The 24,520-nt window shown below is 42.2% G+C and overlaps 1 protein-coding gene across 1 annotated transcript; it reads right to left on the reverse strand.

Moving 5' to 3' along the window:
- Positions 1–5,524: 5,524 nt before the first annotated feature.
- On the reverse strand, positions 5,525–6,109 carry LOC114280691 (uncharacterized). Its single transcript, XM_028223064.1, has one exon. It carries the CDS (start codon positions 6,107–6,109, stop codon positions 5,525–5,527), a length of 585 nt encoding a protein of 194 aa, XP_028078865.1.
- Positions 6,110–24,520: the final 18,411 nt, after the last annotated feature.

Raw genomic sequence — 24,520 nt, forward strand, 5'->3', positions numbered from 1 at the left:
CTGAGGTGGAGTAGAAGTAGTCTGGAAATTGGTGCAATGTTCAGAGATCAATGCAAAGTGCAAACAGAGGCATCTAAAGGCAAGGCGGTGGATTTTCGGAAGGAAGCCAACCGAGCATGCATGCATCCCTCGCCCGCGAGGCCCCCTTAATTGCTTTGTTAGTTAGCGTAGCTAATCTTTTCAATTCAAGTGTTGTAATTATTTAATTAGCTTAGATAGTTAATTGGTTTAATTGCTTTAATTAGCTTAGCATAGCTAGTTATTCAATTGTGTTGTCATAATTAATTAGCTAGAATAGTTAATTAGTTGTTTTGTAATAATTAGCTTAGCTTAGTGTAGCTTAGCTTATTCATTCGGACCCTCCTTCGAGAGGGCGCAATGTTGTAATAAGTGCACGTGCGTGTGTGTATGTTTTTCCAACCCCACGTCTTTCTCCCTTTTATTTAACCACTTTCGATAGTTAGATTAGGGACATGTTCCAAATTAGCATATCACATGTTTGCATCCATTCATTTGTATTGCATACACTGAGGCTCAACGCATCATTCAAACTGCATTATTATTTCAATATCTTATTTGAATACGTGTTTAATCGCATGCTATTTAATTGAATCATATGTTATATTAGTAGCCGAGCCTATTAATTGCATTATTGCATGTGTTGCATTAGGCATGTCGTATAGTTAGGATCATGCATATTTCTATCTAGCTTTTGTTTTGGCTTGGAGTACATTGTATGTCTTTACGCTTTAGCATACTTGCATGAGTGTGAGTGTTGCCATGATAGCATGCTTGCCATAAGGCTATTTGCTTAAGTGCTTAACTGCATGAATGCCTATGGATGAAGGCTTTGTTGCTTGAATTGGGACAATTCGATGAATGTGAGTTTTAAGCCCACTTTACGAAGTGGCAAATCATGTTTTAAGCCCATCATGTTTGATGGAAAATCCGCGTTTTAGCCCACTTGAGGGTGGCAAATTCAAACCATTTTTGAAAACACACATGAGTCGATTTGTTCCAAGTCTTGCGACTTAGTCTATACTTGTTTGTGTACGTCACATAGTAATGTTAGCTAATAATCAGAATAAGAACACATGAGGTTTATAAAACAACATATCATGATCAGTAGAGGCCGATCTTTGATCGGGCGAGCGGGGGTGCTCATGTCATGACCTTCCCCTCTCGTACCCAAGTTTCCGAGCCGAGGCAACTTTAGTGATGACAGACACGTGGCCTTTGGCACGAGTTAAGGTTTCCTAAATTTCCCAAAAATAAAACATTTAGGTGGCAACTCTGTAATCTGGCATAGTAGTCCAGTTTTGGCATTATTTGATTCAAAATCTGATTTTTCAAAATGATTTGTCGGATTGAAGTCTTTGGTGTTTATCAGTCTCACATTGCACTTTGTGAGATTAGATTCAGAACCGTGACAGGAGTTCGAACTGTAGGACCAATTTGAGCGCTCCGAAAGAGGGCGCGAAGAAAGTCGAGTCTATAAGTCGCAACTTATGGGTCTTCAAAATTTGAAACATCTCATCTAGGTCCTTGAGATGGTCCCCCTTATTCTTACTTTTGACCACCATATCATCTATGTAAGCCTCAAATGTTCTGCCTAAGAATGGTTCAAACATTTTGGTGATCATTTGTTGGAATGTTGCCCCTGAATTTTTTAGGCCAAAGGGCATGACCTTGTAACAATATAATCCTCAGGGAGTTGTAAACGATGTGACCTCCTGGTCCGGTTTATACATAGCGATCTGATGGTAACCGCAATATGCATCAAGAAAGCTCAGTCGGTTATGCCCCGCAGTTAGGTCCACCAGTTGCTTTATTCGTGGTAGGAGAAAGTTGTCTTTCGGGCATGCTTTGTTAACTGTTTTGTAGTCCATGCAAACACACCATTTGCCGATCTTTTCTGGTACCACTACAGTGTTGGAAATCCACCTGGAATAGTGTACTTCTCTGATTGCCCCTGCTTCCAGTAGGTTTCCTACTTCTTCCGCCACTATCTCTGCGTGGTGGAGTACAGATCGGCGAGTTCGTTGTATAATTGGTCTGGTAGTTAGGTGGACATTGAGTTGATGGCAGATGAAATTGTGGTCAATGCCGGGCATGTCATACGGTGTCCAGGCAAACACTTCGATGTTAGAGGTCAAAAATTCCATGATCTCTATTCTCTCGGTGCTGGACAGAGACGAACCGAGCAAAAAGAACTTCTTTGGGTTTTTTTCATCTATCCTTACCTCTATCAAGTCTTCCATTGCCTTCTGTTCGGTTGCTTTACCGACGTTTGCGAACAGCTTGTTGTTTTTTCGCTCTTCTACCATTTGTACAAACCCTTTTGCAGCCTGGCTGTCGTTTACTGTAACGAAGCACTGTTTGGACATGATTTGGTCTCCTAAGACTTCTTTAATCATTCCAGCTTCGTTAGGGAACCATAACACCTGATGGAAGGTCGATGCCACCGCTCGCATGGCGTGCAACCATTCTCTTCCCAAGATTATGTTGTAAGTGGAAGGGACTTTCGATACCTAAAATTCCACTTGTTTTGTCATCGTTCCTGCCTTGACTGGTAGGATTATCTTGTTAACTGGCCATTGTCTTCCAATTTTAGTTGCTTGAAGGTCTCATAGTACATTATCTCGCATGAGCTCCCTTGGTCAATTAGGATCCGCTTGATGTTGAAGTTCTTGATGCACAGAGTAACTACCAGTGCGTCGTTGTGAGGTCTTCATAACCTTACTAAGTCTTTGTCAGAAAAGGTGATGACGTTTGTTGCTTCCATTTTTCCCTTTTTCACGATAGGTTGTGCACTCAGTGCCTCTCTCATATGCTCAGCCTTTTTGATCATCCCCCTGAGTTCACATACTCGTTCAGGTTCGATGATCCCGTGTATTACATTGATTATGCCTTGGGGCGGACCATCAACCGGTATCCGATTCGGCCTGTTGCGGTCCTGGGGGGCTGGCCGTGTTCCCCTTCAATATATTGGTCCAGGTGGCCCGCGGCCACTAATTCCTCCAAATGTTGCCTTAATGGCGTACAGTTTTCAGTCTGGTGTCCCTTTTCATCATGGAAGGTGCAACGGTACCTATTATCATAGCCCCTCTGCGCTTCTCCCAACCTGGCTGGCCGCCGAACGAAGTTTTCATCGCTTATCTTGCTAAGAATCCGATGATAGGTTTATTGAATACTGTGGTGATGGCAGTGCGGACTCTCAACTTCCTTGCTTGGGGGTCCTCTCTGTTGGCTCGTCTGCCTCGTCCATTTTTGTTTGGTTGTTCTTCCCGCTCAACCGTGTTAACTTTTGCCACCAGTTTTTTATCTGACATCGCTGTTGTGCCAGCTTTTGTTTTGGTGCGCGCGACATCTTCTTCTACCCGGATGTGCTGATGTACTCTTTTTATTAGGGCCTCCATTGTAAGGGGTGGTGTCATCGTCATTGAATCCCTTAATTTATTGCCAGTCGGCAAACCTCGTTTGTACTGTACGATAGCTAGGTTTGTGGGACAATCTCCAATCTGATTAAAAGTCTTCCAATACCAGTTATTGTATGACCTCAATGTTTCCTTCTTGCCCATGTCTATGGAGAGAAGCTGGTCAATCTCCACTGGCGTCTTGGTCTTTATTCTGAATCTGGTCACAAATGCCTCCTCTAGTTATGCCCATGAAGCTATACTACCTTCTAGCAACCTCTCAAACCATGTTAAGCCTAGGTCACCTAGGCTGGAGGGAAACAGGATACACATTAGAGTCTCATTTCGCCGATACACGGCCACAACCTGGTGGAAGTGGCTTAAGTGCATGTAGGGGTCTGACTTCCCCTCATAAGTAGTAAATTCAGGCTGGTAGAAGCCTCAGGGTAATGGTACGCTCTCTATCACTGGAATGAACGGCAAGCTCTGCAACCTTGCTAACACATTGTCTGCTGGTTCATAAGCAAGGCGTGGCTCTGGCATTCCAACCTTGACACTCCCACGTGTCCTAGGAGCCAACCGTTGTAGTGCAGAGACTCTGTAGGGGTCGCGAGCCTGAGTGTCTTCTCTCCTGCAAGCCCTTTCCTCTAGCACTGTCCGCAGGTCTACCGACCTAGGCAACTCTGTGTGCTTAGATGTTGTTTGGTGCGAATGTGAGGGTCGATAACTGCTTCCCTCTATATAAGACCTTTCAGTCCTCGTTCTCTTAGACCTGGAGTAACAAGTCCTAGAAGTCCTGGAAGTCCTTGATTGTGTATTGCCTATTCTGAGGCTTCTTCTTTCAGCTTGTGATGGTGTGACTTACCTGTCACGAACTTCTGAGTGGTAAGATCATGTGTTGCCTTTGCGCTCATCTTCTATTGCCACCCTTTTTGCCTTTTATCTGGTGTTTCATTGTCTCCATGTCCGCCGCCATCCTTCGTATCAACTCGTCTTGCTCCCTTATGCGATCTTCCAGAACTTGAGGATCCAACCCCCGTCTCTGACTTTCAGGGCTTTGGGAGCGACGAGGACTGGAACCCCGTCTTTCTCATGTGTTCCTCTGTAGATTCCGTCACTGGGGATCTAATTCTACCATTTGCAGGACGAAAGGCAAACCTTCGTGCCTTCCGTCTCTTTCGCGATTTGCCCATCAATAATAAAATGTGGTAAGTCTTCATTGTGCGCCATAGATTTCAACTAAGAGAAACTCGATCAAAAAGTTTATTCTTTGTGTGTTTTCCCATAGACGGTGCCAATTATACGAGCACGAAATAATCTTCTCGTCTAATCCTGTTGATCAAGTTTGCACTCCTCCAAACGTCGTCGCTTTACTTCATGAAAACACAAACGTGAGTTAGCTGACGGTGGGTGTGCCGGAAACCTCTCCGATGCCTAAATCAATACAATAGACAATAGACACAAAAGTTTTGTGTTTTTTAAAGTAAGAGTTGTGATACCTGTACATAGGTCTTGTCATGAGCTTTTATAGATTTCCACCTGGCACAAATCCTAGTAGGACTCCAACTCTCTTTAGTAGATTCCTGCTAGGAATCACACTCCCAAGGATAATATCCATCCTGATAACACCCTACTCACTACCAACCAAGTGAAAAGGCTCAAATCTCCTACCTTGGCTCGGTAGTACACTCAATCGAGCTAGCATGGCCTTGCCCTACGCTGGACAAAACCCGAATGATCCCCGACCGAGATAAACCCTAGTTCGGTACGATACAAATCATACCCCGGTTCGAGCTGCTGATTACATCTAGCTCATCTGTTCCACACCTCGGCCTAATGTTTGTACAACTCAAGACCGAGCTACTGAAGCTCCTAGCTCGGCCGGAAGCGTGCCCCAACGAATTGAATTTACTTAGCTCGCCCAACTCTTAAAACAAATGAACCTAGCTTGGCCCAACTTATGCATATAAATTACCCTCTCATGGACAAACTAATTCAGCGCCTGAATTTCTCACCAAACAAAATTCAAAATTAGAACTTTGACCCGAGCGTCCTAAAATAGTTCGGGTATCACGATCCCAAATATATATAAAGATTGTGGACTAACCTTATGACTTTGAATTGAAGTTAAAGAATGAAAAAATGGATACAGAAATTAACATACGATAATATTCTCCTTTCACAGCAGCATGAAGAACAGGGCAACCATCTCTTGTCCTCAATCCCATCAACCACTCATCATCACTTATTTTTGAAAAAAAATCAAAAACAGCCCTATTCCCAAATGCAGCAGCAACATAAATCGGCGTCTCTCCCAACTCATTGCGCGCATTGATTAAATCTCCTTCCTTCTCCAGCATTGTTTCTGCCACATCCTTGTGGCCAAACCGCGCAGCTTCATGCAAAGCAATTTCGCCATTTGCATTACTTTTCTTAAGCTGTTCAGTGGTAAGTAAGCCATGCTTGTCCAGCTTTTTAATGGCAGTTATGTTGCCGTGGATGGCAAGGAAATGGAGGATCGTGTTGCCACGTCGGTCTACTATCGGTATCGTGCCTTCATTTTCTCTCCAGAAATTGCGGAGGATTTCGATGGAATTTTGTTTCTTCCCTGATGCTGCTTTGTATGCATCAGAGTGACTCACCATTTTGAGAACCGTATAATTGAAACATAGTTGATGTACAAAAATGGCCATTTATATGCATTTTACTAAAGAGAAATGGCCTATTTTGGGAAGGTTAAAAATCATTTTTTAGCTTTTAATTTATTTTGGATCATATCATTTTTCATAATTTTTATATATTTTTTTGGAAAAAGTAAAAAAAAAAAAAAATCGAAACGTCAATTTTTAACCATATTTTCAAAATGTTTTTGCCAAAGAAAAAGATGATTGTGATATGAACAATTTTTCACTCACACGAAAAGAATTACTTCACTAAGAGATTGAAAAAAATTCTTGAATATAATAAAGCCCATATAATAACACTTTTGCAACTTTCAATCAAAAAATTAGTAGACTAATACAAGCTGTTAAAAAATTAAAATTGTTAGTGACAAAAGAAATCAGCATGCATGTTTCTCATTGAAGATTCTACTTAGGTATCTGTTTACACCATAAATTAAGTTTTTTTGTTGTGTTGATTGTGACTTTTTAGTGTTTTGAGTGGTATCTTAGCGAAGAAATGAGAGGTTAATGACATGCAAAGGTAGAGAGAGAAAGGTGATTTTTTTTTTTTTTTTCCCTCTCCTTTAACTTAATTTTTTTCTCTCTTTTTTCATTCTGCTCTCCTTTTTCTTCTTTAATACCCTCACCCCTTTTTCTTAAATCAACTTCCTTTCTCTCCTCAGACAACAATCCAAGATCCGACAACTCCTTTCTCCTTTTTTGACAATCAAAACCAACAATCCAAGATCCGACAAGTCCTTTCTTCTTTTTTTGACAATCAAAGCCAAATCCCTCCTTTTCCTCACCAAACAAAAACCCCACAAGACTTTCTTGCCATCAAGACTTTTCTCAACCCTCCAAAATAATTCTAAGAAACGACATGGCTACCCACAAGCCATTTCTCAAAACCACGTGGCCATCTCATGTGATATGAAAGCTAATTTTTTTTTAAAAGTGCTAAATTATTCGGATAAGAAAAAAATTTGAAAAATATTGTTGAATAAGTTTAAAATAATTTTGTGAAAATAGGTGTGAGGTTGGAATTAAAACTCAAATCTTACTTTCTGTTGCGAAATTTCACAAAATAGCATATTCTAATTTTCATCATCTGATATTTGGAAAAAAGTGCCCAAGTCTTAGGATCAGTCAAAATAGGGTGTCAGGTATTTTGTCAAGGGGTGCAGGTCTCTTAGTGTGGAGATGTAGACTATGCTAGTCTTGTTGCGGTTCATCAGTTCTTCAGAAGGAATTCCTAGATAATTTTCCAAAGGCGAAATAGAGCGACAAACAAATTTTCGGTAGGTGATCTCCAAAACCTATGCAGTTTCTGTTTTTTTTCTTTTTTTGTTGAGAGATTTGTGAGTTTTATTTTGTTGTAATATTTTCTTCTCCTCATCCTCCTCCTCCTCCTCCTCCTTTATTCGGAAATGCAATTATTCAAGTGATGTAATAATTCTCCACCCCGCTTCTTTCTATCCCATTCTTTTACTTGTTTTCCTTATCTGTAAATATGTAGTATATTTTGCTTGTCATCATATCCATTTTTTTGCAACCATGGTTTAGGCATTAAGATTCAGCTAAATTTGTATATGTGGTTTTAATCAATTATTATGTGATTTGTGCGCTACCTCATGTCTTGATATGATTCAGATATCATATATTAGAAGCTGGATCTTTAGTTGCATTTCATAAGTGAATTAAATTAGGATCTTATATATAGGATCATGCATGTGTTTACTAATTTTGTTTTTGTAATTATTTGCGGGATGTCGATAAATATGTAAATTTTCGTGCTTTAGCATCCTACCTGTGTGTGTTTTTCTTATTATGTTTAGTATCGTATCATGTGGGTATTTACTTATTTGATATAACTCTATGCATGCCGGTGGATGAAGGTTGCGTTATTTAATTTGGAATAAAATTGATTTTCATGTTTGTAAAATTCAATTTTCTGTGTTTTATACACTAGTCAAAACATTTTCAAAATAATGAAATCAAGTTTATTACAAAATGAATGACACAGTCTATATTTGTTTGCTTGACATAGTAAATTTTAGGATTTATTAAATATTTAGAAAATGAACATATAAAGTAAATAAAAATCATATCATGGTTTAGTAAAGGCTGATCTTTTGATCGGTTAAGTGGGGTTGCTCAATTAATGACTTTCCCTCTTCATACCTAAGGTTCCGAGCTAAGCATCCTTGGTTATGATGGTCAGTGGCCTTGGCACGAGTCACGAGTTTCCTAATTTTTTCAAAATATTAGGTGGCGACTTTGAGATCTAAAGGTGCAATATATTTATGGCAAAGATTCTTGCAATAAAATGAATTTCTATAAAACTTGTCGAATCTAGACTCTCATCTATGTTTCATATTGCACTCATGAGACTAGATCGAAGAAATCAAGGGTCCGAAATATTTAACGCGCGCGGATACCGCTGGGCACGTTATAGTTTGTGGCGACTCTGTTGGGGACATTAAGAAACTTTGACTCAAACTCCATGATATGATTTTTATTTTTAATTATATGTTCATTGCATTTCATGCATTGGTGTGCCTAGGTCCTGTGCTCATCACCTGTTATCCTGGACGGCTATTCGGCTTTGGGCGGATAGACGAACATGGGCTCTAATATGGTGGGAGCACAGGCCATGGAATCGGGATCACCCCGTACCGCTTGATCCGCTAGATTGGGTAGGTATATCAGTGTCTGTAGCTCGACTTTCTTCGCACCTCCCTTTCGGAGAGCTCGATTTGGTCCTACAGTTCAGACTCCTGTCACGGTTCTGAATCTAATCTCACAAAGTGCAATGTGAGATTGATAAACACCAAAGAGTCCAATCCGGCAAATCATTTTGGAAAATCAGATTTTAGATCAAATAATGCCAAAAGTGGACTGCTTTGCTAGATTATAGAGTCACCACCTAAATATTTTATTTTGGAAAAATTTAGGAAACCCTGACTCGTGCCAAAGGCCACATGTCCGTCATCACCAAAGTTGCCTCGGCTTGGAAACTTGGGTACGAGAGGGGAAGGTTCTGAAATGAGCACCCCTGCTCGCCCGATCAAAAATCGGCCTCTATTATCATGATATGTTGTTTTATAAACACATATGTTCTTATTCTAGTTATTTAGCTAACTTTACTATGTGACGCACACATACAAGTATAGACTAAAATCGTAAAAATTGGAACAAATTCAACTCATGTTTGTTTCTTCGAAAATGGTTTGAACTTGCCACCCTCAAGTGGGCTAAAACGCGAATTTGCCATCAAACATGATGGGCTTAAAACATGATTTGCCACTTCGCAAAGTGGGCTTTAAAACGTACATTTGTCGAATTGTTCCGATTCAAACAATCAAGCCGTCATCCACAGGCATTCATGCAGTTAATCATTTAAGCAAATAGCCTCATGGCAAGTATGCTATCATGGCAACACTCATACTCATGCAAGTATGCTAAAGCGTAAAAGCTTACCGAGTACTCCAAGCCAAAATAAAAGCTAGTTAGAAAGAATGTATGATCCTAACTATGTTAAGATGCCTAATGCAACACATGCAGTAATGCAATTAATAGGCTCGGCTACTAATATGGCATGTGATACAATTTGATAACATGCTTTGAAACACATGTTCAAATAAGTGTATGAAATTCAATGCAATTTGAATGATGCGCCGAGCCTCGGTGCATGCAATACAAATGAATGGATGGAAACATGCGAGCACAAGGTATGCTAATCAAAACGTGTCCCTAATCTAACCATCTAAAGCGATTAAACAAAAAGGAGAAATACATGGGGTTGGAAGACACGCACACACACGCACACTTATTACAACATTGCGCCCTCGCGAAGGAGGGTTAGAATGAATAAGCTAAGCTACACTAAGCACTAAGCTAAGCTAATTATTACAAAACGAAACTAATTAACTATTCTAGTTAACTAATTATTACAACACAATTGAATAACTAGCTATGCTAAGCTAATTAAAATACAACACTTGACTTGAATAATTAGCTACACTAACTAACTAGTAAAGTGATTTAAACGGCCTTGAGGGACGAGGGACGCATGCATGCTCGGTTGCTCCACCAAAAAATGCCCTTGCCTTGCCATCGGATGCCTCTGTTTGCACTCGTTTGATCTCAGAAAACTATACCAACTTCCAGATTGCCTCTGCTCCAACACAAGAACACAATTGCACAAAAATTCACTGGTGGCCGATCAGCCACAAAAAGTGGCTGTCGGCCACCTTAAGTGGCCGGTCGGCTACTTCAAATGGCCGGTCGGCCACCTCCATTTCCGGACTTTTACTTTTGCTGCAACAGAGAGCAAATAGAGGCAAAGCAATGCATTTTCAAGAAATGTGTGTACTGCTACCCTCCTTGTCATCTCTCAAGCTCAAAGGAGTGTGGTTCTTAGCTTTTAAGCCACCAATCAAGCATTTTCAATGCATGATGGCCAAAGAGCCAAGCTTATACAAGGTCAATGAATGCACAAACAAGACTAAAACAACCACCACCCTAGCATGCATGATCAAGGGTGACGGTGACCAAGAAAAATGACACGTTTCATCACTTTGAGTATGAAACGTCCAATTTTTCTTGTGTTTGGATTAACGTCCGATCCAAACACATGCAATGCAACACAACATGCTTATCCTGTTCATGTTTTACTTGTCCAATTTGTTTACACATTTTACATTACCAAATCATTCTTTAACCGGTTAAGTCCAAGGTGAGTGTCCTTTAATGATAGAGGGGTCAACCAAAGGTTGGCTTAAGACATGAAAGAGATCATGTCGTTGGTTAGTAAAAACCCTCAAAAGAGGATTAAAACTATTTAGCACAAGTCTCAATCTCAAGCTTAAACATAACCTTAAGGCTAACCAACCTCAAAGAAAATGGAAAAGTGAAGAAATGAGGGAGGTTGTAGATATTTTAGTGCTGAAATGACATGTAAAATGATACTACAACATGCAAGCAAATCATGCACAACATGTTTAAAAGCCAAAAGCACCAAACTAGTGAAGATCACTACACTATAGGCATGCAATACAAGGCTCAAGTGACCAAACTAGCTCTGGAAAGAGTTAAAATATGCCAAAATAGTGGCTAAAACATGCTGAGATTGAGGTACAAAGGGCTAGAAAAACATGCTCACATGTTAGCTTGCAAACAAGACTCAAGACACAACTCTCAAAAGCAATGAAAGAGTGAAATAAATGAGCATGTGGCAGAGCTGTGTACACTAAAATTACATGTTAAAAGACACTACAACATGCAATTATTCCAAGCAAAACATGTTTAGAGGCCTAAAATGTCAAGCTAGTGAAGCCATTTGCACTACAACTATACAAAACAAAGCCCACATGACCAAAGCAGCCCAAAACATAGTTAAATCATGCTAAATCAGAGGCAAACACATGCTAGAAATAAGCTAAGTTAAGCTACAAAAACATGCTACCATGTGATGCTAACTAGGCATGGAAGTGTGACACAAGGAGGGGAGGCTAACCTCTCCATATTTGGACTTCAAAACATACGTTTTACCACTGGAATAACTCTGAATTTCAGTGGTTTAAAGGCCCAAAAAGTTTGACTTTAACATGCTAAAAGATGGTGCAAAGGTTCAAACAAATACGCAACAAGAAGAGTAGACACCCCTTAACACAAAATGACTTCAAACCAACATGTTAAGGCCAAAAAATTAGAACTTGTTGTAGTTGAAAACTAGGCCCAAAACAGTATAAAGAGATGGCAAAACAAGTATGTACAAAGAGCTTAAATGAGGTAAGCCTTATACCTTTGAAGCATAGCACAAAATAGCCACTCTCTTAGGCTTAAACAACCTTCCAACAACCCAAAATAGGTTCTAAGAGGCCTCAGCTCCAAGGTGGTCCAATTGGTTAAGGGCTAGTGTGCAAATGTGTAGAGAATTCTAACTATCAAGCATAAAACAAGAGAGGAGAGAGAGAGAGAGAGAGAAATTTGCTCAAAAATATCCAACCCCTCAAAATGGGGTAGAGACCCCCCTATATATAGAAAATCAAGCCAAAGGCTTGTATTCATCTCTCCATGCACGTGTATGGAGATGGCCTTCAGTGAACAACAGTTGGCACAGCTGGCTAAGAAATATCTGAAAAACGAGAAAAATGGCCATCGGCCACTTTAGGTGGCCGACCGGCCACCTCAACTAGACGACCGACCACTTCAAGTGGTTGATAAGAGAGAAAAGTGGCCGACAAGGCCTCTCCTCCTTCCAAGCAAGAGGCACCAAGGTTTAGCCCAAAAACAAGCACAAAACAAAAGGGGTTTAGAGGCTCAAAGATAAGGCGTTCCGTCGAGAACTTCAGGCACTCAAAACAAGCACAAACAAGCACAATCATCGAGTGCACAAGTGATGACATCTAAGTCTTGAGGTCAGTCAAAAATGGGGTGTCTACAGTTGCCCCTCTTTGAAAGAACTCAGAAGTCCTGAAATGACGGGAGTGAATGTCAAAGCCCAGAGACGACCCATTTTTGACAAGGCCGAAGTCTCAGACAAACAAGCAAACAAAACAAAGAACGGTTGCGCCTGTATGCTGCCTACGCATCTCTTTACAAGGAATCAAGCCAGCGTAGTTTTGGGGCAAGATGCAAATGATATGCACGATGTAGAACATAACTTATGATTATGCAATGAGTGCTGTAATGAAACATCTAGATGCAAATGTTATGCAAAGAAACGCTACAACAAACTCGTACCTAAGCAAGTAAACATGAACCAAACCATATTTTATGCAGAAAGGATATGTAAGAAAATTATGCAAGCTTAACTGCGCCTCACGCAGGAAAGATAAAGAACAACACAACCCTCAGGCGCATCCGAGGCGTGAAACAAGATTCTAACGCATGGCACACGCGAGGAGAGAAATGGTGTGAAGCCAGGGACACGCCCTAAGGCTATGAACCACAGAGAATGGTGATAACAAGTGAAACACATCCAACCATTATGTAACCAAAACAAAGAGCGATATAAGCATCAGAATCCGTCCGGATGCTTTTAACCAAAACGTCCTAACGCGCCGCGTGCGAGAGGGAAAAGAGAGTGGTGCGAACACCAGATGGTGATATAAACATCGGAACACGTCCCAATGTTTCTAACCAAAACAAAGTGGTATAAGCGTCGAAACACGTTCCAAACGCCTCTAACCGGAACGGGAGTATAAACATCGGGCACACATCCCAATGTTTCTAAATAAAGTAAGGTATAGGCATCAGAACACGTTCTAAACGCTTCTAACCGGAAGGGTGATATAAACATCGGGCACATGTCCCAATGTTTCTAACCAAAACAGAGTGGTATAAGTATCGGAACACTTTCCAAACGCTTCTAACCAGGAGGGTGGTATAAACATCGGGCACATGTCCCAATGTTTCTAACCAAAGCAAGGTATAAACATCGGGCACACGACCTAATGTTTCTAACCAAATGGGGGGATAAACATCGAGCACACATTCCAATGTTTCTAACCAAAGAGGTGGTATAAACACCGGGCGTACCCGAGTGTCTCTAACCAAACAAGATGTTTAAGGGACAGGAATGATCTTACCTGTAGTTCCTTTGAATGAACTATACATACAATATCGTCTAGTTGCACCAGCTTTTAATGAACCGTACATACAATATCATGCCTGCATAAGAAAGAAACTTAACTGATACAACAAGATAGGAATGCATGTTCCATGCAAGATTAACAGCACGTTCTATGCTAAATACCAAATGCATCTTCTATGCAACAGGTACGAACATTTTCTATGCGTATGTAAAGGCATGTACAATGCAATGCAATGTGACATGCATATTCTATGCAAACACGAGAACATGTGTGATGAAATGTAATGCAACATACACATTCTGTGCACAATAATAACAATGCATATTCAATGCAACATCAATAGCATGTTCGATGCAAAACACCGAATAAAGAAACGTGCATTCTATGTAGTGACAAACAGGACGTGTCCTAATAGAACCAATTCAATTGCAACCTCCGATTTACCTCTCGAAGGAGTTATAATATATTTCAAAAGGATACACCTCGTTCATGCTGGCTGACGATGAGTCATGCATCAAAGGCATGAGTTGAAACTTCCGCAGAAACACTTTGAGCTGAAAAGTGGACTTTTCTTGCACTTTCTCGAGAGCCATGGACACAAAACAACATAAAAACACACAGGGAGAACACTGGACACCTGCTGGCCACCCTGAAGCAGTGTCGGCTAGTTGCACATATTGTCGGCCACAAAAACTGGCCGGTCGGCCAGTTGTGGTAAATCTGGGCCATTTTGGTCTTTTTGCATAGAGATCTTTAAAAACACATTTCCAAATCACATTTCCTCACACCCCCATTGCCAAAATTGCTTGCTCTTCATCCCTAGACACTTTTTCCTCCTAGATTCGTGACTTCCACGCGTTTTCCAACACCCCTCGCGAAGTTGATTCGCTAAAACCTTTCGATTTCCTCCGTTTTGAACCGATTAAAATTTGTCTTCGAAGCTTTTTTCTCCATTTTCATCACTTGAGGTTTGTTTCCCTCAAGTTTATCTTGAGTTTGATGCCTTTTCCTGGGCTTTGATTTTTTCTTCCATTTTCTCTCTTCGAGAGTTGACTCTTATTGACTTTTGGCATTTTCCACATATTTTGCTCATTTTTGCCTACTTTCTCTTCTTCTTTCCAGATGGCAGACGACGCTCCTCACGATGGAGGTTCTCCAAGGATGGAGGGAGAGCCTGAGTACATACAATTGCCGCCTAGAGTCCGACCTTTTGACTTGGAGAGGTACCGCCCTGAGGCGTATGCACTACCACCCAGTACAGTCCGTCACTTCAGTGGATTTGCATGAGGCGCACTAGCAGATCTCCTGCTGCGAGAGCCAGAGTCTCACCTGTCTCAGGGTGCCTCCGAGGTATGCACTATATTCTTAAATTTTCTACGATGTATTTTACATTTCTTGCATAGCTCATACTTTTGCACTATATTTCATCTGCTCATTCTGAACACACTCACACATTGTATTTTGTCTGCTCATTCTGAACACATTCACACTGTATTCCTTCTACTCATTCTAAACACATTCACACTGTATTTCTTCTACTCATTCTAAACACAGGTAGACTCCCGCTTTACCCCAGGATATGGGTCCACCTCAGTGAGGGAGTGGTACATGGACCTCCCCGATGGTGTCCGACAGATCATCGATGAGGTAGGGTTTGGTTTTGTTCTGCATGGGGCTGTCTCACCTCATGGCGAGCAGGACCCTTCTGAGTGCACTGGTAGAGAGATGGTGGGATACCACCAACTCTTTCCATTTCTCTACTGCTGGGGATATGACGATGACCCTATATGATTTTGTCATGTTGACGGGCCTCAAGGTAGAGGGCCAGCCGATCCCATATGATACCGATATGGGCGAGTGGGAGGTCACCTGGACCTATTTGTTGGGAGCACACCCACCTATCTTTCGATCAGGTGTAGACGTCTCCGAACGTCTCAGGAGGAAAATCCCGTTTTGTTCATTTGGGCTCACTACAGTTCGGACTGAAATGTCACGGTCCTGTATCTAATCTCGCAGAGCGCAATGCAAGACCGATGAATCATCAAAGAGTCCAAATCTGGCAAATCGTTTTTGAAAATAGATTTTTTTGAAAGAAGTGCCAAACATGGACTGCTTTGCCAGATACAGAGTCGCCACCTAAATATTTTATTTTGGGGGAATTTAGGAAACCCTGACTCGTTGCCTAAGGCCACGTGTCCGTCATCACCAAAGTTGCCTCGGCTCGGGAACTTGGGTACGATTGGGGAAGGTCACTTCGTGAGCACCCCCGCTCGCCCGATCAAAGATCGGCCTCTACTAACCATGATATCTAGTTTTGAAAACTTTATGCGTTCTTATTCCGGTTATTAGCCTAGATTTACTACGTGATGCGCACAACATATAAGTATAGACTGGGTCGCCTGAATTGGAACAAAACATTTCATGTTTGTTTATTTGAAAATGGTTTGATGGTGCTACCCACAAGTAGGCTAAGACGTGGATTTGCCACCCTCGGGTGGGCTTTAGAAAACAAGATGATTTGCCACTCTCAAGTGGGCTTAAAACTCAAAATTGATGAATTGTTCCAATCCAAATAACCCAACCTTCACCCACAAGCATTCAGGCAGTTATATCACATAAGCAAATAGCCTCATGGTAAGCATGCTATCATGGCAGTCACTCACACGCATGCAAGGATGCTAAAGCATAAAACTTACCGAGTATTCCAAGCCAAAACAGAAGCTGATTAGAAATCATGCATGATCCTAAATATACAGAAATGCTTAATGCAACACATGCAAAATGCAACTATAGTAGGCTTGGCTATTCTAAGGATGGCATGTGAAATGCTACAACTAACAAGTATTCAACTCAGAATTGAAATACAATGCAGTTAGTATGATGCGCCGAGCCCGGTGCATGCAATACAGATGAATGATGCAAACATGCAAGCATAAGTATGTTAATTGAAACATGCCCTAATCTAACCATCATAAGCGAGTAAATAAAAGGGAGAAAGACGTGGGGTTGGAAGACATACATCACACGCACGCACACTTATTACAATTGTGCCCTCGCTCGGAGGGTCCGAATAAATAATACAAGCCGCGTAATTAACTAGCTAACAAGCTACTTAATTATTACAAAACCCTATGAATAACTAGTTACAACTAATTATTACACAACTTAATTAATTAACAAATTAATTATTAAAAATAACAAATGCTAACTAACTAGTAAGCAGTAAAAGAGAATTGCTCCAGCTCTGTTTGAAGAAGAGGAGGGTATGCATGCTCGCTTCCGTTTCTTGCCTCAAAATGCCTTCCGGTTGCTCTTTAGAGGCTCTGTTTGCAGGGTGTCTTCCAGTGTTTGTTGTTGCAACTTACCAAAACATTGCTGGGGAATTCACCAGTGGCCTGCCGGCCATGAAAGGAGAGATGCCAGCCAACAACAGGGCACTGCCGGCCAAGGGTGTGACACTGCCGGCCATTAGTGGTGCACTGCCGGCTACTGGTGTGCTGTGACACGAAGCTGAAACAAAGCACAAAATAGAGAAAAGGGAGGGTCTCCCAAGGGTGTATATGTACTATGCCACCCCAAATCACCTCAAAACATCAAGGAAGAGGTATAGTCGGATCCACGACCATCAATCACGCATCCCGATGCATGATGGCCAAAGATCCAACTTGTGCAAATCAATATGAAAATGAATGTACAAATAAAGCAAGTAAAGCCTAGAACTCTATCATGAATCATCAAGAGCTTCGGCGACTGAGAATTGAGACACGTTCCATCACTCAGAGTATGAAATGCCCCTCGTTCCTCGTGCTCGGATTAACACTTAATCCAAACAATGCAACACGTAAGGATGGCAAATATGCAATGTGAATAACCTAACAAGGCTAATGACATGCAACAAGCACATAGGCATGATGTGAGGTGACAACCTTAGACAACATGACAAAATGCAACATGAACATGCAACAACATGTAATGGGGCTAGCATGCGACAACATGCAAAGATGGAGCAAGCATACAACAATATGCAAGACAGGCATGCGACAACATGCAAAGGGTTGGACTTAAACTAATGTGGGCGGCTCTCAACTTAGCCCAAATTAGTGGCCATATGATGGAAATGAGGCGACCGAAACACATGCAAACATGCATGGATGCAAAGGACCGATCCTAAGACATAGCATGCAACTTTAACTAAGCATGGCAGAGGATGAAGTATGGCATAGAATGACATATACTACAGCTCTGAAATGGCACAAAAGATGGTCCCGAAATATGCAAATATGTCACACAATGCATGCTAGGGGGCCCGGGTACCGAAACTAGTGAAGTGCGTTACACTAGAGGTACCCAAAACAATGCACAAATGGCAAAACTAACCTCAAACAGACCCTAGGCAGGTCTGAAATAGTGGGGAAATGGCCTAAAATGATGGCTCAGAATGCAAAGAAATGGAGTTCATTTAATGGTCCGAAAACAAGGCACTCGTGGACAACTCTCAAGCACACTTAAGGAGTAGAAAACATGGTGATATGGCATTCATACAAGCTCTGAAATATGATGCAAAATGACCCCAAAGCATGAAAACACCTCAGTATATGCATGGAATGAGCCTTAAAACTCAAAGTTAAGCATGAGTATTGAACTACAAGCATGGAAAACAAACATCATTCGACCATGAGACCCAAAAACAGAGCTAAGGCAGTCCAAAATATGCATAACATCAGTTTAAGGCATGGCCAAAAAGTGCTAAAATGAAGGGTCAACAAAGCATGCAAAGAAAGCTAGTGAACCATGAGTTGTACTACAACTATATGAAGCATATGAGAGCTCACCAAACCAGCCAAAAAAAGAAGTATGCCATGCTAAAATATGCCCGAATAACCACTGAAACTCAGTCAATGCATGCAAAAATGATAGGCTCCTTTGGAGGGTCATGCAAGGGGTTGTTCCACACCTATATGATGGACACATGAAAGGTCAAAACCACCTCTGGAAATGAGTTATGACAACCTTAAAACTCACCAAATAGGCCCTGGAATTGGTCTAGGAAGCATGCAATTAAAGGTCCCTTTGAAGGGCCTTGAATAGGATTGCTCTACACATGCATCATAGACATAAAATATGGCAAAATGGGCTCTGGAAAGAACTAATGCAGACTATAAAAATCACAAAATAAGTCCTGGAATATGACTTCACAACATGAAAAATGGAGCTCCTTTGGAAGGCCAACAACGCTAGTAAAGAGAATGAGGGGTGAGAGGGTCACCCCTCTATGATTTTGGAGCTCAAAGATACATCAAAGCCACTGAAAATCCATTGGATTTCAGTGGCTAAGAGGCCAAAACAAGGCCAATGCAAATGCTCAAATGCATGGCTCAAAGCATGAGGAAATGAAGCATGCAAGGAAGAAGATGAATCCAAACAGAAGAGTGACCTCAATCAAACTTAAAGAGGAGGTCAAAACAAGACTTTTTCTAGTTTATGTAGAAGTCCAAAAAGGTTTTCAAGTGAGGCTAAGATATGATGCAAAATAAGCCTTAAAAGAGAGAATAGAGCAAACAAGGAGGTAGATGATCTCAAACAGGAAAGTATCCTTAAACAAAGTTCAAGAGGGGCTCAAAATAAGACACTTTTCAGTTCATGTCAAAGCTCGAAAATGCTTTCAAATGGAGCTAAGGTATAGAGCAAAATAATGCAAAAATGGGGGAAATGAGGACTTACCCTTGTAGCACAGCAATGCAGCCAACCCTGGACCAAGAAAGTGAGCTTTGAACCTCTGAAAATGAGTTCCAAGGTGCTAGAATGGATGGTGGAGGTGTTAGGCTTAGAGGTGTAGTGTAAATGGCCAAGAAAAAGGGTGCTTTGAGTTTGGAATGGAGAGTTATGGAGGGGAGTATGCAATGCTCCAGCCAAATCTTTTTGTCAACCCATGGAATGGAAGAGGAGAAAGAGGTGTAGAGAGAGAGGCTCTCAAAAATTGCTCAAGAAGTTCTAATTGTTCTAACCTCCTTGAATATATGATATATGGCCTCATATATAGCAAAAAACAAAGGTTTGGTCGAAAATATCTCAGCCAAGACAGCTGTGCCAGCTGGAGATAAAATATCGGTTGAAATCTGCTTTCTGGCATCAATGGCCGGCACCTTATCATTGTTGGCCGGCACCCTACCATTTTTGGCCGGCATGGGGCAGGCATTGGCCATAAATGGCCGGCACACTTCCATAGAGGCCAGCATAAAAAATCAGCCTTAGTCCCCGACTTAAAGAAAGCCTAACTCCATCATCTGGATGCCTTTGCAGGTCATTCTTGTGTGAAAATTGAAGCCCTGGAAGTAAGCTTTCCAATGGTGGTAGCCTTGCATCAAACCTCCAGCTGTGCTAAGAGATATCCCTCTTTTGGTGAAGCCGCGCAGTTTTGGTCCTACCCGGAGTCATGCCGAACTTCTCCCAAACTAGTTCTCTTCTCTCCTTTCCCATTTTCTTCAGCTCCAAACCCCTAAAAAAGGTGTTTTGAAAGATTTTTCAAAGATTTCATCTCTCTTTCATTCATTTCCACTTTGTCCTTGCTCGGTTTGCTGAAAAACGCAACATTTAACAAAATGCGAGTGTCGGGACATCGTAGGAACCAATTTTCAAAAAGGTTTTGAAAGAGAGGGTTTTAAGGTCTAAAAACCATTCAAAATAGCTTTGGTCCAAAATGGGGTGTGAGGTTAGGATTTGACTCTTCTCTTGCCGAAGAAATCGAACTTTTGCCCTGCACACCTTTCACCACCAAGTAAACCATCAGTAGTGCCCAAGTCTTAAGGGCGGTCAAAAATGGGGTGTCTACATCAGGGATAGTCTGATACACCTGGTTCACAAACCACTACAGAGGGACAGCCCCAACGACTATAGAGGGGACCGAGCAGTATGCTCGAGGTTTCCTGATGTTCCGCTTCGGCACTACCTTATTCGCCGACAGGGCAAACACAGTCAGACTATATCTTTTGAGCGCCTTAGTGGACTTAGCTCAGGTTCGGCATTATGGTTGGGGCGGCGCCGACCTTGCTACCCTGTATTGTTATATGAGCTCGACCTCCTGCAAGAGCAAGAACAGAGTTGGCGGCTATTGGAGAGCCTGGGAGGTCTGCTTTACTTTTCTGGTTTACATTCTCTGTCGTGCTTTCTACTTTGTACTTTCTGTACACGGCACCCACCGTACACTGCACACACATAGTCTGATCTCTGCATTTGTACTTTCTTTACATTGTACTACGTACTTCACTTTCTGTATTATCTGTGTATTCTGTATTCTCTGTATTCTGCATTCTTTGGACATTGCACACATACTTTGCTTTCCACATTATCTGTGCTCATCTGTATTCTCACTATCGCCCTATTTCTTTTCACAGCTATGGGTGTACGCCTATTTCCCGACACTTACTCCCAAGCCGGAGGTCGAGATGCCTCTTGGAGTGCCATACTTGCATTGATACGATGGTCGGTGTTAGTTGAGGACCCGGGAGAGCCTCTCATTCCTTCGCAAGTATTTCGATACAGTGAGGGCGGTAGAGGTAACTCAAAACTCACAGTTCTTCTTGCTTTCAGCTCTAATTCATTTTAGATATCTGATGGCAACTTATCAATCTATGCACTTGCTGTCTGCAGATCACGTGGTAGCCCTGGGCGACGATGCTAGAGGATGCCAGATTTCAGTTTGCCGGAGCTTGGGCGCTTCCCGATAATGGCTCGTGCTCGAGGGACTAGTAGGCCGAGCCTGGTTCCTAAGTGAGGGCTTTATGCGCCAGACGCTAGGTCTGCCGTTACAGTCGGTTCCCTTACCACCTTCGCCTTCTATGCGAGCCACAAAAAGTCTCTCCCCTCAGGAGATCATTGACTTCATGTGGGGTGGAGATGCAAACCTCTTCAATGGGGAGGGGGACTATACGACTTATATCCAGACGTACCTCATGTCTCCTTTGACAGGCATTCGTGCTCACATAGGGAGGGCAGCTGATGTCCCTTCGTTGAGCAGTGCCCGAGTAACAGATGCCCCTTCGACGAGCAGGGCCCGAGCACCGAGGGGCAAGGCTAGAGGGGTGCCTCTCGCTAGGCAGAGTGTTGGATGGCCAGATCTTCCGACCCAGCTGACGGGTTGGCGGTACTCTGGAGAGCCTTATTAGATCCCGATTGAGCTTCCGTTGCCTGGTCATCGATATGTCAGGACACCCGATTCACCACTGATATGCATTATAGCTTTCATTTTTTTTTTCATTCGCGCTCAGATACTCAGACATTCATTCATTCACTGATCATTTCAACTTGCATTTGCAGCCCTCCATAGGGTACGTCGAGGGGTTACTCGAGATGTTGGCCTCATTCGAGGGCATGATCTTGAGGAGGGAGTCGATACTTGGCTCCCATGGTATTCAGGTAATTTTTCAGCTTTCTTGCATTTCGTTCATCATATTTTTGCTGATATACTGAAACTGACATCTCAACTGAACATTTCCCCACACTACACTAATACACTGCATGTATAGATCACATCTGACACATTGTATTCACATACCGTATCTAACTTCTGCATGTACTCACTCTGCACACCATACTTGCATCTGATACACATACTATGGCTGATACATTCAAACTGCCTTTTCAGGTCACACCTCTACAGACAGGACTGGCGGCGACTAAAGCAGGACCATCAGCGCCCCCTCCAACAGCAGAGAGAAAGAGAGAGGTTCTGGTACGCGGCCAGGGGAGGCGTCGGGAGCCCGTTATGTGCGATGACGATGATGAGACTAGCGAGGCTGAGTTCGAGGAGGCCAGGGATTTGCACACCAAGTCATCCGAGAGCGGAGATGATGATGCCGGCTCGGGTTCCACTAGTGGAGACGAGGCTGAGTTAGGTTCAGATGCAGAGGATGACGACTCTGGTTCCGGTTCTTCATCGGGTTTAGACAGTGGCGCGGATGGGGATAGCTCTGCAGAGTTCGTTCCACCGAGGAAGAGGACGAAGAGGGCCTTTAGAGCTTGAGATATCCAGTGCTGATTCATGTGTTTTTGCTTTGTTTCTTTTTACTAGTAGTGTTAGCACATTGTACAGCTTTAGGCAGTTTTATTTTCTTAAAAACTTGTACTTTTTGTAAAAAGAAACCATGATTAGAATGAAAACAACTTTTTTGATGAAAACGTGTTGTATTCTATATTCTAAGCATCGCATCGTACCATTTTACACAAAAACGGGATTGATGAAAATTGAATATTGTACACTGTCTTGACAATTGCTTAGTCAGGTAATGAACTGACCAAAACATAACAAACAGAGTAAAACAACTCAAATAAAAAAAACTAATACAACAATTCGACAAACAAAACAACAACTCGATAAATGAAACAAATGCAACTCGACAAGCAATAACAAAACAACTCGATAAACAAATTGCGACAACTCGATAAACAAATTGAAACAAACTTGAGAGCAACTCAACAAAACTACTAAAACGAAGCAGCAGAATGCATCCAAAGTAGAACCAAACACAAGTTCTCAACATTCTCAACACACAGGAAGACCAAAGACATTTTGTTGGACACAAGCAGTGGCTGTCAGCCACTTGGTGGTGATTGTCGGCCACAAAAGGTGGCCGGTCGGCCAGTGATGCAGGGAGTCTCCAGACTGCTGCCACTTGTCTTCCACTCAGTGCCTTATCTTTTACAAAAGTTAGGACTTCGTAGTTTCTTCATTCCAGCTCTGTTTTTGCCACAAATAGAGCCATTCTTCGCAAAAAAACTCTCCGATTGGATTGCGACTTTAGATGGCTCAGAAAAAGTGAATTTTCAGGGTTTCGGGATAAATACACTATTCCCGCTAAGTCATACTCCATTATATTTTCCGTTCCTTCATGCCACAGCTAGATGTTGGAACCCGGTTACACATGTGTTTAGCTTCGGGGGGCAAGAGATATGCCCCACAATCGAAGAATTCCAAGCTTTGATGGAATCCCGGCGTGACGAGGAAGTCTTGCCCCAGTCCCATTTTGGCCATATCCAAGCTTTAGGATGGATGTGTCTGCTTACTTTACACGATGCCTGATCTTTGGTTCACAACGGAGAGTTGGATATCCCCAATCTTATTCATCGATTTTTTGACTCCGGCAATCGCAGCGACCGTCTTTGGCAAAGTTTTCGGTAGCATGCCCTCTGCTTGTGTATGTTGGCCCATTTTCTGCTTGCCCCTGGTTTCGGACGCTTGAAAGAGGGCAAGAGCTGCATCGGCCTGACACTAGCTGAGACTTTGATAGGCTTGGATGCTTTCCACCGCCGGAAGACGACCAAGTTCGCAGGAAGTCCATTACTCTTGTAGGTAATATTTCCCACGCTTCTCACATGTGTTTCTCACATCACTCGGCCCTCAGGCTCTGTTTTTATCTCAAAAACCCCTTTTCTTACTTTTTCTCTCCAAGTACACCTCTCTATTCTTTAATCTCTCTTATTTTTCATCCCTCCCCAGATATGGCTCATGGATAGGTTGAAATTAGTGGACCCTTGCCTTGCGTATTCAGCACGCGGTTATTTCTTCCGCCAACGGCTAGTTGATTTCCCAAATGAGAGGTAGTGGTGACACTGGATGTGCAACAGGTCTGCCGTCGACATTACTTGGCGTTGCCCTTTTGTTTGATCTGCCTGAGATGAGCTACAGCATGTTTCGCCAACCTGGCATTCAGTTGGTTAGTTTGACACACTGCGTCTTCTACTTTTCATTCCGATTCAGGCATTAGTTCGGACACGACTAGACTTGCCCAGAAGAGGGGGTAGAGTACCTGACTTCATTTCCTATCCGAGGCTCACAGCTAGCTTG

Source organism: Camellia sinensis, chromosome 8 (assembly GCF_055761805.1).
Source record: "Camellia sinensis isolate YWXY chromosome 8, ASM5576180v1, whole genome shotgun sequence".
Taxonomy (NCBI): domain Eukaryota; kingdom Viridiplantae; phylum Streptophyta; class Magnoliopsida; order Ericales; family Theaceae; genus Camellia; species Camellia sinensis.